This window comes from Schistocerca cancellata, chromosome 2 (genome assembly GCF_023864275.1).
Source record: "Schistocerca cancellata isolate TAMUIC-IGC-003103 chromosome 2, iqSchCanc2.1, whole genome shotgun sequence".
Classification (NCBI taxonomy): Eukaryota; Metazoa; Arthropoda; class Insecta; order Orthoptera; family Acrididae; genus Schistocerca; species Schistocerca cancellata.
The window spans coordinates 304,894,271-304,911,101 of NC_064627.1; the positions used below are offsets into that span (position 1 = coordinate 304,894,271).

The window sequence follows — 16,831 nt, forward strand, 5'->3', positions numbered from 1 at the left end:
GTTTGACTCCCGAATCCCACTGCGCCCTTCGATATTCTTTGTTTTTCAGAGGCACAATGTAGAACGCACATTGTCTCAGATTTTCTCAGCTCTCGTGGATGTGACGGCCGGCGATATGTTAATAAACTGAGTGCTTGACCCCAAGCATTGTTTAAATTGAAACCTCCGTCCCAGTTCATTAAATTTTCCTATTTATTTATTTTTTTATACTGAAGCTTCAAAAGTCGTGAGATACCTCCTAATATCGTGTCGGACTTCCTTTTGCTCGGCGTAGTGCAACAACTCGACGTGGCGTGGTCTCAGGTAGCCCAGTCGTTGGAGGTCCCTTGGAGAAATGTTTAGCCATGCTGCCTGCGAAAGTGTTACTGTTGCAGATTTTGTGCACGAACTATCTCTCGATTATGTCCCATAAATGTTCAATGGAACTCATGTCGGACAATCTGGGTGGCCAAATCATTCGCTCGAACTGTCCACATTGTCCTTCAAACCAATTGCGAACAGCTGTGGCCCAGTGACCCTACTCATTGTCATCCACAACACGAACTCCCGTGAATGGCTGCTAATGGTCTCCAACATAACCATTTTCAGCCTATGATCGGTTCAGTTTGCCTAGACAACCCACTCAGTTCCATAGAAACACAGCCCACACCATTCTGGAGCCATCACCAGCTTGCACGGTGCCTCGTTGACAGCTGGGGCCCATGGCTTCGTGTGGTCTGCGCCACACTCGAACCCTACCATCAGCTCTGAATAACTGAAATCGGGAATCACCTGACCAGGCCACGGTTTTCCAGTCGCGTCTAGGGTCCAGCTGATATGGTTACGAGCCCCAGAGAGGCGCTGCAGGCGACGTCATGCAGTTAGCAAAGGCACTCGCGTCGGCCGTCTGTTTCCATAGTCCACTAACGCCAAATTGAGCCGCGCTGTCGTAACGGATACGATCGTCTTACGTCCCACGTTGATTTCTGCGGTTATTTCTCGCAGTGTTGCGCTGATAACTCTTAACGCAAACGCCGTTGCTCTCGGTTGTTGCATTGGCCATGGTAAGAGGTAATGCCTGAAATTTGGCATTCTCGACACACTCTTGACATTGTGGACCACTGAATATTGAATTCCCTAACGATTTCCGTAATGGAATACGCAGTGCGTCTAGCACCTATTACCATTCCGTTGTCGAAGTCTGTTAATTCCCGTCGTGCGACCATAATCACGTCGAAAACTTTCTCATATTACTCACCTGCTCTTTTATACTTTGTGCACGCGATACTACTGCCATTTGTATATGTGCGTATCGCTATCTTATGACTTATATCACAGCACTGTAGATAGACTCCTTAATTATACCACCTTGAAAGTTGGCATTTACACCACGATACTAGTGTTATCGTATTTCATTTCATGATTGTATTCTAAGAAATGCCCAGTGATAGCGAGTACCCGAATAGCACAACTCGCAGCTCCTGAAGAAGATGAGTCGTTTGTCGAAATATTCTGCACAACTTGGAAACAACAGCTCGTTTGAAGATCCAGAACCACACTATTATTCTTATAGTGCTGCTGAACTTGTAAATGACGTATACAGAAAGTATTACGAGTATTATTACCTTCGTCCCATACATGACAACATTTTTAAATGGGTGTCTGGTGCAGGAATGCGCGCCTGACAGATGGTACTGTAATACTCGGAAAAAAAATGCGAGGACCGAGACCCAATTCGGTGAAATTTTATCGACGGGTACGTTATTTGAATACTTTGGGAAAAGTCAAAGAAAGACTCTCTGTGAACGGCTGTTTACACAGTGAGAACTCACTGGACTAAATCGAATCAATATAGCTTCAGAAAGGGAAGATCTGTCGATGATAGAATAAATAGAGCATTAGACCGGCTCGCGATTATGGTGACGATAGATGTTCAGGGAGCTTTCGATCATTTGCAGTGGCTCTCTCTTTTCCCCAGGCTCACGAAATTGTGAGTACCGAGATATCTCTACTTGGGCATGTTAGAATAGTGCAAAAGTCGAGGGTTGGAGTGGTCGACGCAGCCAGTAGTATGAAGAGATATCGCTAAGAGATGTCCACAGGGACCCAGCTGTGGGCCAATTTTTTGGAAGCAAGTCAAGAAGTTACTGCAGTTGTGGCATACGCAGACAACCAGCTGCTTATTGTTTCAGGGGATTTTAGAATACAGATAGAAAAGGAATGTAATGACGGTTTAGTCCTGCTTCGGACCTGGTGTTCGCGAACGATATTACAATTGGGAGTAAATAAAACAAGGTACATACGCCTGAGGGGTAGGTTGTTTGGACAAAATCCGACGAACAAAAACGACATGTCACTCCAAATGTTGTATGTTTGTCGTTATCTCTGTCTTCATCTAGACGAAAGATTGACTTTTAGAGATCACGTGAAAGCGGTAGCAGAACGAACACCAAAAACTACGCACAAGACTGTTGATATAGTCGTAATTCAGTACAGAATACCAACCGACTCAGTGAGAAGGTATCATGAAGCTGTCTTGAGAGCTGAAGTTTCATTCGGAGCCAGTGTTTAGGCGCTTAAATTGAGGCAGGGAGGGCTAGTATCACGAGGAAAATGCAGAGGGGAATAATTTCACGACTCAGAGTGCCAATAGAACCCCTAATAGTGACTGTGGGAATATACCCCATAGATTTGTAGCTTCGAAGGAAGGGAGCCATTTACTGGCTACGATGGGGAAACGTGAACAAAGTGTGAGCAATAACGGAGAGATACAATTGCAGATGATTAAACAAAGAATATGAACGTATCTGGACAAATACAATTATTGGCAAAACGGTTCATTCATCTCCGCCAAAGTGGAGTAGAGTGAAACAATTCCCACAGAGTCCTCATCTACTTCAACTGCGCATGGCCCCTACCCCTCACATTTACACAGGTTTAGGTGTAACGAAGATGACAGCTGTTTGTATGGCGTCTTTGGAACTCTGGAGTACGCCAATCTTCATTGCAGGAGCACACATGATGATACTGAACGCTACATGTGTGTTGTCCGACCATGTCGACGTACGAAGCAACGCTCCAAAGAGGCGTGTGAATCTTTGACGCATCTTGAAGGTATTAACTCGCAAAAGGAACTGAAACCTAAGCAAATTGATACTTCGTGTACAGCGATATCCGACGGCGCAAGAAATTAAAATGCTTGCTAACCTAAGGATGCGACACAGCCAACGATGATAGCTACTATGCAGATCTCTTAAACGTAGATATAAAACATAAAGAGACTCGTGATGGTGGCGAAAGGTAAGTTTGGGAATTGTGTTCGCGAAGAGGAGATCATGGCTGGATAGGTTGTAGCTTGGGGAGAACTGGTAATGAAGGGCGAACTGGTAATGAAGGATTACGCTGCGAGATGAGAGGTTGTGGATGGTGATTCCTGGCTCTGTAGCAAATGTGCAGTAATCATCCTCATCTGACCTCCTCACACAGTTCAGTGCAACAGCACAACGTATACTGATCCTGTGAGAGATCGAGAGAATGCCACCAGGGTAGGGACTGGAACTGAGTGAGAGAAGTAGAAACATCTGCATGCCTTCTCACGCCCCTCGCTTGAGGACGACGTTGCCGCAGAAACATAGAAATGTAGAATAATGATGCTAGAAAATACATGCTAAAGAAATTATCTAATTTCATAAACATACATAACTGAACGTAGACAATTTAGTTATGTTTACACTGCTTGACCAGAAAGTGACGCACAGAGAAGATAGTCCGCTGTCGACGCAACGTCGTACATGTACGCACCATCGGCGGGCATGTAAATGATTAGAGCAGAACGGCCACCGTAGTACGTTAGCTGTGTTCATGTTTAGTGTTGCTACCAGGCCTAGTATGACATACAAGTTACATGAACAGCGTTAGATGTTGAGTTGTCATTGTGAAAGACACGGAGATACCATGTACTATTGCGAAATAGCGTTATCTGCACCTGACATAGTTTGAAGAGAGTCTTATTATGGGTGACCATTCTTATTATGGGAGTGCATTTGACTAACTGGTCAACTCGTGCAATATCTAGATTTGTGGAGCATTCGGATGTCCGATGTTAAACTGCACGGGAATGGCAGGCATACCCATCGTCAAGATGCTGGACGACCCAAATCTGGCCAGCACAAGGGATAATGTCCGTATTGTGCACCAAACACGTCGTAACCATTTCACATCTGCGCATGCCATCTGAGAACAAGAACGGTCTCCCTGCAACAGTCAGTGTCATCATGACGATGATCATGATTTGAGATGGGGGAGGGGGGGGGGGGGCTCGACATCATGGTCATGAGCGCGCTATCGAAAAGTCAGCATGTCAATCTCACAGGTGGGAACGAAGGCTGTCCCCACATGCGGAGCAATTGATAATGCACTGAAGTCTCCTGCCTTCCCCGCCAGTTTATGGATTGGGTCTGACACTTCATAAAACTTCACCACTGTTTGTAACACCGGAATCAGTATCGGCAGGATGGTGGGCAGATCTCCATCGAGACTGAGGAATGCCCTAATATCGGTATATAGTACACACGTTGCCACTATATGCGGAACTGAAACTGGCACACCACAAACCTCACAGAGTGGTGGATCCTCCCGCCGGAGGAGGAAGCCACGTGTCAAAGGGCTATGTCCGGTAAGCAGGGCCTGTTAAACAGAACCTCCTTCCAGCGGTGAGGCTGACGTAAAGTCCATATTGCCTGTGTCGCCGATTTGAGGGACCGCAAATTTTTTCTGTCACCTACAACCATTCAGTCTCCCACTGACGCATTATGCGTCTGTCGGAAAATGAGATGATGGAATGCAACGGGATGGGACAAACGCCATTTCGACATGCTTCATTGACCGCTTTGCGGGCCATGTCATTTCCCTGTATCCCGATATGGCCAGGTACCCAGCAAAAGATCAACTCCTTGCAACGGTGTTGGAGCCGCTGTAAGGAGTCATGGATGAGCTGAATCAACTAGTCCACTGGGTACATTTGGTGAAGTGCTTGTAGGGCACTAAGCGAGTCGGAATTGGCATCCTGGATCCTGTGTCACCCTCCATCATTGTTTAGAGACTAACAGCAGCCTGACTTGGCAACTACAACCCCCTGCGTAGGTTCCTGTTAACGACACAATACGAACGACCGTGGTGCCGTGACTGGGAAGCATGGACTGCTGAAACACGTCGTCGCATTGTATTGAGCACTGAACCACGGTATTGCACTACCCTTGACGACCATCGCCGGCGAGTATGGCGGTTACCTGGAGGAGGAGTCCTATTACTACTAGCGTCAACGTGTCGGGAGTCTTCGCGAATGAGTTCATGCCGTGGCTGGTAGTGATTGAGGGAACTTGGGCGGCACAACTGTACACAACTGATGAAACAGTATCGTGGTACCATTTTGCGACAGGACAGTTCTCGTCCACACTCGGTACTTGTGTCTGTGAACCGCCTGAGTGATGTCGAGGTACTTTTGTGGCCAGTAAGATCCCCCTCCCCCTTAGCACTGTCCCCTGCAGGCAACATCTGAAACCACCTCGTACGTCAACTCTGTCCCCTTCCCCGTGTCCGAGTTGTCAACGATCCGTTACGAGAGTTGTGGAGTAGCTTTCCTCAGGAGAGTATACAACAACCTTATGACACAATTCCAATCAGTGATTTCATACAGTTCATAAGGGGCACAGCGTCATTTTTATTAGTTTGCTCACACTACCAAGTTCTTTGAAACATGATTCCATAGTGTGATAACAGGGTGAAGTTTCATTTCGTTTCCTGCTCCCCTTGCGGGTGCTCCACTTCAATTGTGAGGAAGCGTTGATTTAGCATATATTTTATTTCTAACTTACTTATAACTAGAGTTGTAGAACGTCCTTAGTCTACAGTAGACTGTAAGAAGTAAACGTTGATTACGGTAGTTTCCCTAGTAGCCTCGATCAGTTTACATGTACCCGTTGCATACCTATAGGGCTTTGCCTCAAATCGATCGCTTTGGTTGCGTAAGCAATCAGTGTCTTACTACATTCTCCATAGAAACCGGAAGTGGTGAACCGCCTAGAAAGTGAATGAGGATATAGACTATGTGATCAAAAGTATCCGGACACCCCCCAAAAATATACGTGTTTCATGTTAGGTGCATTGTGCTGCCACCTACTGCCAGGTACTCCATATCAGCGACCTCAGTAGTCATTAGACATCGTGAGAGAGCAAAATGGGGCGCTCCGCGGAATTCACGGACTTCGAACGTGGTCAAGTGATGGGGTATCACTTGTGTCATACGTCTGTACGCGAGATTACCACACTCCTAAACATCGCTAGGTCCACTGTTTCCGATGTGATAATGAAGTGGAAACTTGAAGGGTCACGTACAGCACCAAAGCGTACAGGCCTACCTCGTCTACAGAGAAATGTTCAAATGTGTGTGAAATCTTATGGGACTTAACTGCTAAGGTCATCAGTCCCTAAGCTTACACACTACTTAACCTAAATTATCCTAACGACAAACACATACACCCATGCCCGAGGGAGGACTTGAACCTCCGCCGGGATCGTCTACAGAGACCTCCGACAGTTGAAGAGGGTCATAATATCTAATAGACAGACATCTATTCGGACCATCACAGAGTGATGCCAAAGTGCATCAGGATCCACTGCAAGTACTACGACAGGCGGGAGGTGAGAAAACTTCGATTTCACGGTCGAGCGGCTGCTCATAAACCACACATTGTTTGGGGAATGCCCGGTGAACGTCATCTGCCAACGGGTGTAGTGCCAACAGTAAAATTCGGAGGCGGTGGTGTTATGTTGTGGTCGTGTTTTTCATATAGGGGACTTGCACTCCTTGTTTGTTTTGCGTGGCACTCTCACAGCACAGGCCTACATTGATGTTTTAAGCACCTTCTTGCTTCCCACTGTTGAAGAGCAATTAGGGGATGTCGACTGCATCTTTCAACACGATCGAGCACTTGTTCATGATGCACGGGCTGTGGCGTAGTGGCTACATGACAATAACATCCCTGTAATGGACTGGCCTGCACAGACCCCTGACCTGAATCCTATAGAACGCCTTTGGGATGCTTCGGAACGCCGACTTCGTGTCAGGTACCATCGACCGACATCGATACAGCTCCTGAGTACAGCACTCCGTGAAGAATGGGCTGCCATTCCCCAAGAAACCTTCCAGCACCCGACTGAACGTATGCCTGCGAGAGTGGAAGCTGTCATCAAGGTTAAGGGTGGGCCAACACCGTATGGAATTCCAGCATTACCGATGGAGGGTGCGATGAATTTGTAAGTCATTTCAGGTGTCCGGATCCTTTTGATCACACAGTGTATAAAGGGCCGGGTAACCTACGGAACTATTTTGTTCAACATACTTATCCTCCAATCTGTTACTTAAAAATAAACAGTGTTTGTAGCAAAATTGAAAATGTCAATGTTTAATTCAGGTTTTATTTGAAAATTGTTGATATGTAAATTGAAACAGAGGGATCTTGTAATAAAAATATTAAAGCCAAAAAAATCCCCCCCCACCCAATGAACCATGGACCTTGCCGTTGGTGGGGAAGCTTGTGTGCCTCAGCGATACAATAGCTGTACCGTAGGTGCAAACACAACGGAGGGGTATCCGTTGAGAGGCCAGACAAACGTGTGGTTCCCGAAGAGGGGCAGCAGCCTTTTCAGTAGTTGCAGGGGCAACAGTCTGGATGATTGACTGATCTGGCCTTGTAACACTAACCAAAACGGCCTAGCTGTGCTGGTACTGCGAACGGCTGAAAGCAAGGGGAAACAACAGCCGTAATTTTTCCCGAGGGCATGCAGCTTTACTGTATGGTTAAATGATGATGGCTTCTTCTTGGGTAAAATATTCCGGAGGTAAAATAGTCCCCCATTCGGATCTCCGGTCGGGGACTACTCAAGAGGACGTCGGTATCAGAAGAAAGAAAACTGGCGTCCTACGGATCGGAGCGTGGAATGTCAGATCACTTAATCGGGCAGATAGGTTAGAAAATTTAAAAAGAGAAATGGATAGGTTAAAGTTAGATATAGTGGGAATTAGTGAAGTTCGGTGGCAGGAGGAACAAGACTTCTGGTCAAGTGAATAAATACAAAATCAAATAGGGGTAATGCAGGAGTATAATAATGAATAAAAAAATAGCAGTGCGGGTAAGTTACTACAAACAGCATAGTCAACGCATTATTGTGGCCAAGTTAGACACGAAGCCCACGCCTACCACAGTAGTACAAGTTTATATGCCAACTAGCTCTGCAGATGACGAAGAAATTGATGAAATGTATGATGAGATAAAAGAAATTATTCAGAAAGTGAAGGGATCGAAAATTGAACAGTCGTGGGTGACGGGAATTCGATAGTAGGAAAAGGAAGAGAAGGAAACGTAGTAGGTGAATATGAATTGGGGCTAAGAAATGAAAGAGGAAGCCGCCTGGTAGAATTTTGCACAGAGCATAACTTAATCATAGCTAACACTTGGTTCAAGAATCATAAAAGAAGTTTGTATACATGGAAGAGGCCTGGAGATACTCGAAAGTTTCAGATAGATTATATAATGGTAAGACAGAGATTTAGGAACCAGGTTTTAAATTGTAAGACATTTCCAGGGCCAGATGTGGACTCTGATCACAATCTATTAGTTATCAACTGTAGATAAAAACTGAAGAAACTGCAAAATGTGGGAATTTAAGGAGATGGGACCTGGATAAACTGAAAGAACCAGAGGTTGTAGAGAGTTTCAGCGAGAGCATTAGGGAACGATTGACAAGAATGGGGGCAAGAAATACAGTAGAAGAAGAATGGGCTTTGAGAGATGAAATAGTCAAGGCAGCAGAGGATCAAGTAGGTAAAAAGACGAGGGCTAGTAGAAATCCTTGGGTAACAGAAGATATATTAAATTTAGCTGATGAAAGGAGAAATTATAAAAATGCAATAAATGAAGCAAGCAAAAAGGAATACAAATGTCTCAAAAATGAGATCGACAGGAAGTTCAAAATGGCTAAGCAGGAATGGCTAGAGGACAAATGTAAGGATGTAGAGGCATGCATCACTAGGGGTAAGATAGATACTGCCTACAGGAAAATTAAAGAGACTTTTGGAGAAAAGAGAACCATATGTATGAATATCAAGAGCTCAGATGGAAACCCAGTTCTAAGAAGAGAGAACAGAAAGGTGGAAGGAGTATATAGAGGGTCTGTACAACGGTGATGTATTTGAGGACATAGAGGAAACAGAAGAGGATGTAGATGAAGATGAAATGGGAGATACGATACTGCATGAAGAGTTTGACAGAACACTGAAAGACCTAAGCCGAAACAACACCCTGGGAGTAGACAACATTCCATCAGAACTACTGATAGCCTTGGGGGAGCCAGCCCTGACAAAACTCTACCATCTGGTAAGCAAGATGTATGAGACAGGCTAAACACTCTAAAACTTCAAGAAGAATATAATAATTCCAATTCCAATGAAAGCAGGTGTTGACAGATGTGAAAATTTCCGAACTATCAGTTTAATAAGCCATGGCTGCAAAATACTAACACGAATTCTTTACAGAGAAATGGAAAAATTGGTAGAAGCCGACCTCGGGGAAGATCAGTTTGGATTCCGTAGAAATGTTGGAACACGTGAGGCAATACTGACCCTACGACTTATCTTAGAAAATAGATGAAGGAAAGGCAAACCTACGTTTCTAGCATTTGTAAACTTAGAAAAAGCTTTTGACAATGTTGACTGGAATACTCTCTTTCAAATTCTGAAGGTGGCAGGGGTAAAACACAGGGATCGAAAGGGTATTTACAATTTGTACAGAAACCTGATGGCAATTATAAGTGTCGAGGGACATGAAAGGTAAGCAGTGGTTGGGAAGGGAGTGAGACAGGGTTGTAGCCTCTCCCCGATGCTATTCAATTTGTATACTGAGCAAACAGTAAAGGAAACAAAAGAAAAATTCGGAGTAGGTATTAAAATCCATGAAGAAGAAATAAAAACTTTGAGGTTCGCCGATGACATTGTAATTCTGTCAGAGACAGCAAAGGACCTGGAAGAGCAACTGAACGGAATGGACAGCGCCTTGAAAGAAGGATATAAGATGAACATCAACAAAAGCAAAACGAGGATAATGTAATGTAGTCGAATTAAATCGGGTGATGCTGCGGGTATTAGATTAGGAAATGAGACGCTTGAAGTAGTAAATGAGATTTACTATTTGGGGAGCAAAATACCTGATGATGGTCAAAGTAGAGAGGATATAAAATGTAGACTGGCAATGACAAGGGAAGCGTTTCTGAAGAAGAGAAATTTGTTAACATCGAATTTAAATTTAAGTGTCAGGAAGTCGTTTATGAAAGTATTTGTGAGGAGTGTGCTCATGTATGGAAGTGAAACGTGGACGATAAATAGTTTGGACAAAAGGAGAATAGAAGCTTTCAAAATGTGGTGCTACAGAAGATTAGATGGGTAGATCACATAAGTAATGAGGAGGTATTGAATAGAATTGGGGAAAAGAGGAGTTTGTGGCACACCTTGACCTGAAGAAGGAATCGGTTGATAGGACATGTTCTGAGGCATCTAGGGAGCGCCAATTTAATATTGGATGGCAGCGTAGAGGCTAAAAATCGTAGGGGGAGACCAAGAGATGAATACACTAAGCAGATTCAGAAGGATGTAGGTTGCAGTAGGTACTGGGAGATGAAGAAACTTGCAGAGGATAAAGTAGCATGGAGAGCTGCATCAAACCAGCCTCTGGAGTGAAGACCACAACAACAACAACTACAATACAGATTTATCATATAGCGCTAGAAAATGCGATTCTTCATAAAAAGGCAAAATTTAAAAAAACTGCAAAGCAATAATTTTTCAAATATTGTTCCAATACTTCTTCGACCTTCTGCAGCACATCTGTCTCTTATTCATAAACAACTTTCACACATAACACTAATAACAGGAAATTATTGCCTTGGATCATGATGAAGATTCTATTGAGCGCAGAGTAGCAACAGAAGTTATATGGATTTTTTTACGTTTGTGCTTGTACACTCTGCTTGCATGAAAAGTAATTCCTCTCATCATCATCATCATCATCATCATTTAAGACTGATTATGCCTTTCAGCGTTCAGTCTGGAGCATAGCCCCCCTTATACAGTTCCTCCATGATCCCCTATTCAGTGCTAACATTGGTGCCTCTTCTGATGTTAAACCTATTACTTCAAAATCATTCTTAACCGAATCCAGTTACCTTCTCCTCGGTCTGCCCCGACTCCTCCTACCCTCTACTGCTGAATCCATGAGTCTCTTGGGTAATCTTGCTTCTCCCATGCGTGTAACATGACCCCATCATCTAAGCCTGTTCGCCCTGACTGCTACATCTATAGAGTTCATTCCCAGTTTTTCTTTGATTTCCTCATTGTGGACACCCTCCTGCCATTGTTCCCATCTACTAGTACCTGCAATCATCCTAGCTACTTTCATATCCGTAACTTCAACCTTGTTGATAAGGTAACCTGAATCCACCCAGCTTTCGCTCCCATACAACAAAGTTGGTCGAAAGATTGAACGGTGCACAGGTAACTTAGTCTTTGTATTGACTTCCTTCTTGCAGAAGAGAGTAGATCGTAGCTGAGCGCTCACTGCATTAGCTTTGCTACACCTCGCTTCCAGTTCTTTCACTATGTTGCCATCCTGTGAGAATATGCATCCTAAGTACTTGAAACCGTCCACCTGTTCTAACTTTGTTGCTCCTATTTGGCACTCAATCCGTTTATATTTCTTTCCCACTGACATTACTTTCGTTCTGGAGATGCTAATCTTCATACCATAGTCCTTACATTTCTGATCTAGCTCTGAAATATTACTTTGCAAACTTTCAATCGAATCTGCCATCACAACTAAGTCATCCGCATATGCAAGACTGCTTATTTTGTGTTCACATTCCTCTCGTTACATTAAATCGCTGAAGTTACGCAATCAGCTAATTTTTATTACTTTAAAATGCAGTTTATATTCTGCAAGGATCTAAATGCATAATAGACTAACGCTGAATGATGGCTGTTCTAATTATGTACCAATAAATAAATAAACAAATAAAAGTCGTCGGTTCGAATGGAACCACGCGACCGCTACGGTCGTAGGTTCGAATCCTGCCCTTAGCGTAAGTTAGTTTAAGTCAGATTAAGTAATGGCTAAGCCTAGGGACCGATGACCTCAGCAGTTTCGTCCCATTTCCAAAAAATTCCAAAACTACCGAACGACTCACGACCCATCCAAACAGCTTTCCTTCCGCCAGTTCATAACTTCCTGGGTAGCTCAATCGTTAGAGCAGTTGACAGCGATAGGCAAAGGTCCCAGGTTCGAGTCCTAGACCGGAACATTGTTTTAACCTGTAAGAAGCTTCAAATCCGCTCCAGAGTGGAAATTCGGTCTAGTAATAATGCCTGATGGTTTCCATTCGGCAGGGTCGATGACGCGGCGGGAGAACTACCAGCACTTCGACGGCGTGGTGCTGGTGCTGAAGGCCGTGGAGGACCACATGGTGCTGACGTTCTGCGACCGCAACCCGGAGCGCTCGCCCTACACGCTGGTGCTGTCACGGGCGCAGCGCATGCCCGGCGACGACATCGACAGCATCAACAACATGATGCGCTTCCGCGAGCTGTACATGGGCCTGGTGAAGAGCACCTGCCCGGGCGCCGCCGCCGCCGTCGCTCACTCGCCCGCGCTCCTCGCCGTCGGGGCGCTCGCCGCCGTCGTCCGCCTGTTGCTCGGCCGTGCGGGTCCGTCCTAGGACGCCGACCAACTCTGAGGGCGCGGGTCTGCTACTGCCAGCGGCGACGTCCCAGTAGCCGCCACCGCAGATGCTACCCGAACGTGTGGCATTACGTGTACTTCAGGAACTGCTCTGAGCGGCGAAGCGGAAACAAACGAGTGCTGTTAATTTCACCGAAATGTGAAACTGTCGAGCTCCTGGTCCTTAAGAAAAACACGTCACCCTTCCGGGAAAGTCATAAGGTTCATTCCATCGAGCACCTAGAGAGAACGTATGATGACGTAGTTTTGTGCCTTCTGTAAATAGCTCGTTTCCAGACGCTACATTTCGAATATATTTCCAATGTTCAGGTATTAACCATTGGCTAGGTAGAGTGTGTGCCTGACGACGAAGGCAGCACTGTACCGTCTTCTACACGTATATATTCTTTTTTTTTTTTTACGTTACGGTAACCAATGCATTTCACAGTGCTCTTTTATTTACTGTTTCGAACAGTCAGTGGTCGTCTTGACACTGTTAATAAACTAAAATAGAAGACAAAGCATCTAGAACCTACAAAATATGCCAAGCAGTTGTCTAGGTAAAGATTAAAAAGAGGAGAACGATACCTAAAACACAGGCTGCATCCTTCTTGTATTGTCTTTCATCATAGTCTAGGCCAATGGCTTTTCCTTCTTCTAAGTATACACCCATCCTTTTCTTGGTCTCCCTACGGATCTTGCACCTAATGGTCTGAAATATAAGGCTTGTTTTGGTACTCTTGAATGTGGCACTCTTTGTAGATGTTCTAGCCAGCTTTGTCGATTAGACTTGATCTTCTCATTTGTAGCACATATACCAAGCTCCCTGCTTTTACGTCTTCGTTTCTTAGTTATATTATCTTGCACTGCCGTCAACTCCTCTTAGAAATTTCATTTCTGCCATTTGGATTCTACTGTTCCGTCTTGTATTTCGTAGCTTAATGGGAGCAACTATATCGATCCTACAAAATAAAGAAATGAAAGTACAATTCTTCACATCCCGTATTATTATACTCTAAACGAAATTCCTGGTGAGCGATGAACCCGAGGACTTTCATATATACAATCGGATTCGATTTCACTGTACCACCAAATATTTTTTCACGGGTAACGATACAGATATCACGTTGCCCCTTTAGGAAGAATAATAGGCTACTCGTAAAATAAATACCTTCTTCGATTTCTAAAGCCACCCTTAAGTGTAAACAAAGCAATTTGCTACCCACATATCTATCGATTGCGACGCCCAGTGTAGCTCTAGGGTAGAGAATGAAGCAGCAGTTGTGCAGCTGGTCGGCACCGAACAGTCACCTAAGCTTTTTTTTCCTTTTTTACTTACTTTTCCGTTTCTGGATAAGATACTGCATAGGATACTAAAAACAGACGTGCTGGACATATTTTACGTTATGTGATACCGGACAGCAGTGCTGTTCTTTTAGGTACACACTTCGCTTCGCCGGAAAAAACATCAAGTAGTACAGTGTTTACAAGTAACTCCTTGGTCATTTCCTCCCTGTAGCAATTTCACGCAAAGCACAGAGGTACCATATGTTACTGTGCACCAGTAGGTAGGCAAGTCGCCCATTCCGAGAACAAAACAACAGCAAACAATTCGCAACAGTGCTCTGTAAACATCTTCAGGCGTTTTCAGTCTCAGTAGTTAATGCTGACACTGGTACTGATTGTACCAGCGATTTTTTTAAAAATTCTCAGATGAAATAGATACCATATCATTAAATGAACATAACTGAACTAATCCCACCTTTAGTTATCGGCTTTCACATGACTTAAATTTCCTGTATGATTGTCATATAATCTCAGAGACAATGTCGAGCATTCAAATAACTTAGGAACAGTGGAAGAGTGACGTTCAGTATTGTACTTATCTGGAAATAGTACCGCCGACGTGAAAAATTTACATTCTTATCTTACACCTATACATACACGTAGATTTTTTTATGTGTGACTGAAGTAACTGGTTATTGCGCTCGTACGTCGACGGAAGGGCATGACTATGAAGGCCTACTTAAAAACAGGGGAATACTAAATTTGAACCGTTCGATATTTGCAACGAGCTCATCGGCCCAGGCGATTGATATCTCTTCCGCAACGAAGTTCGCAATGACAAAGACACTACTCGTCAGCTTCGGCGCCTCGTACGAGTCACACGATTTCGGTCTTTATTTTACCATTCGCAACCTCTTTCTAGGAACATAGCTCTTGCATAACAAAGACCATTGCCTCATTCGCTACCGATGGATGCTGAAGCTTAAGAGCGAAATAACTGGACGAGGGCAGCCGGATTAAGGTGCCTTAACGAATTTCGAGGTCGTGCGCATTATTTTGTACATCCCGCGTCTTAGAACTCTACAAATGAAGGAGCTTACCAATATCTATAGCGTATTTTTGTGTATGGCGAAAAATAGATACGAATACATCAATTTTAAAAAAATATTTTAAATATGTAAATATGTAACATTCTCCTTGTTATTTAGCTCATTTGTATATTTATGTATGAATCATGTCATAAAATGCGGTATTTCTTAAAGTTAATACATATCAGAGCTTCGTGTTGTAAAAAAGAATTTCTGGTCTACTATTTATTAGTGAGAACTAACTTAAGTTTTAGGTCTAGAGAGTCAAATATTAGGGTCATATATTACAAAAACTAACTCGCATTTTCTCTCACTTTTCTAGCTGTCTATATGAAATATATACACTTTCTACTTGCGGTGTAATTTTTTTTTCCGGCAGTCAGTAATATTCGCTGTTATTTGTGTCTGTACTTACGTGTGGTTTGTTGTAGGGTCGTACATGGAGCTTGCTTCTTGTATAGTCTGTAAGTTTCGATTCTGCTTAGGTTAGGACACGATATCGATAGTCTTTGTTTTTCGTGTTATTTATTTACGAAACAGTTTCGTAATAGTCCGTCGTGGTTGCAGGAGACCGCGCGGATGTCAAAGGACAAACACCAAGTACGTTACAAGTTCCCTGACTCGCTATATCGCACAGACGTAGTTTCATTGGTGCTCATAAAGGGCACAGTCATATAGAACAAGGACAACAGTCGTCTTCTGCGAAGGCGAGGAGGGTTGTTTCTGCTGTTAGGTTCTCTCTCTTTTTTCTGTCTCTTGTCTATCTATGTAGCCGTTTCGACCTCCCCGCCTCTCCCACTACAACTCAGCGTCAGATGGCTGTGAGGACACACACTGTAAGCCTTTCCCTCTGCACACACACACACACACACACACACACACACACACACACACACACACACACACACACAGAGAGAGAGAGAGAGAGAGAGAGAGAGAGAGAGAGAGAAGAGAGAGACATAAAGTTCTCCCCTCCCTAAAATCCTGCGCCAACTAACTCTCCAAGCGCTTCCTCCTGTAACCTACTTACTGACCCCTACAACAACGTAGCTCCCTTGATCAGGCATTTCCTCTTCTCATTTACCCAAACGATCATGTTACAGCGTTCCAGACGCCGCATGAAGCACTTTACGTATTTGAATCCTTAATCTTTTGAGAGCCAAAGTCGTGAGAACTTTACAAGAAAGAAAAACTGCACACTCCCAAGGGCATAGCGTTTTTGCCAATGTTAGCTGCAATACAACTGTACAAATTGACACATAGCAAGTGTTCCATGCGTAGAGCTATATATTGCGTTCTTACTCATAGACAGAATCTTGTTTGAATTTCAGACCTGCACTTTAAATCAGCAGTATTATTGTGACTCATCAACATTTTAGTGACTCCTTCACTTCGCATGTCGTATGGTTCAGTTGCTGCTTGTATTCTGCTCATCTTGCCAGAGAAAATTTCCTTCGTGAGTGTTATAAAAATTCTCTGGAATAAAGAGCATATGTAAATTCGATCTAGTGCAACAGTGTATACCCTCTTTCTTGCGTGAAATGGGGAAGGAATGGAAGTATCGACACTTAAAAGGTGTAGTTAACTTGTAGATGGTATGACATTCAATAAAGTTACCGCTATCTACGTTAAACATTTAACGAACTAAATTTGACA

General features: G+C 43.9%; 1 protein-coding gene across 1 annotated transcript in view; it reads left to right on the plus strand.

Moving 5' to 3' along the window:
• Positions 1-16,060, plus strand: part of LOC126153601 (uncharacterized) — a 175,919-nt gene extending 159,859 nt beyond the window's left edge. The window contains exon 5 of the mRNA XM_049916082.1: positions 12,470-16,060. Coding sequence (XP_049772039.1) covers positions 12,470-12,798 — 329 coding nt within the window. The 3' untranslated portion in view covers positions 12,799-16,060. The remainder of the gene's footprint in view (positions 1-12,469) is intronic.
• Positions 16,061-16,831: the final 771 nt, after the last annotated feature.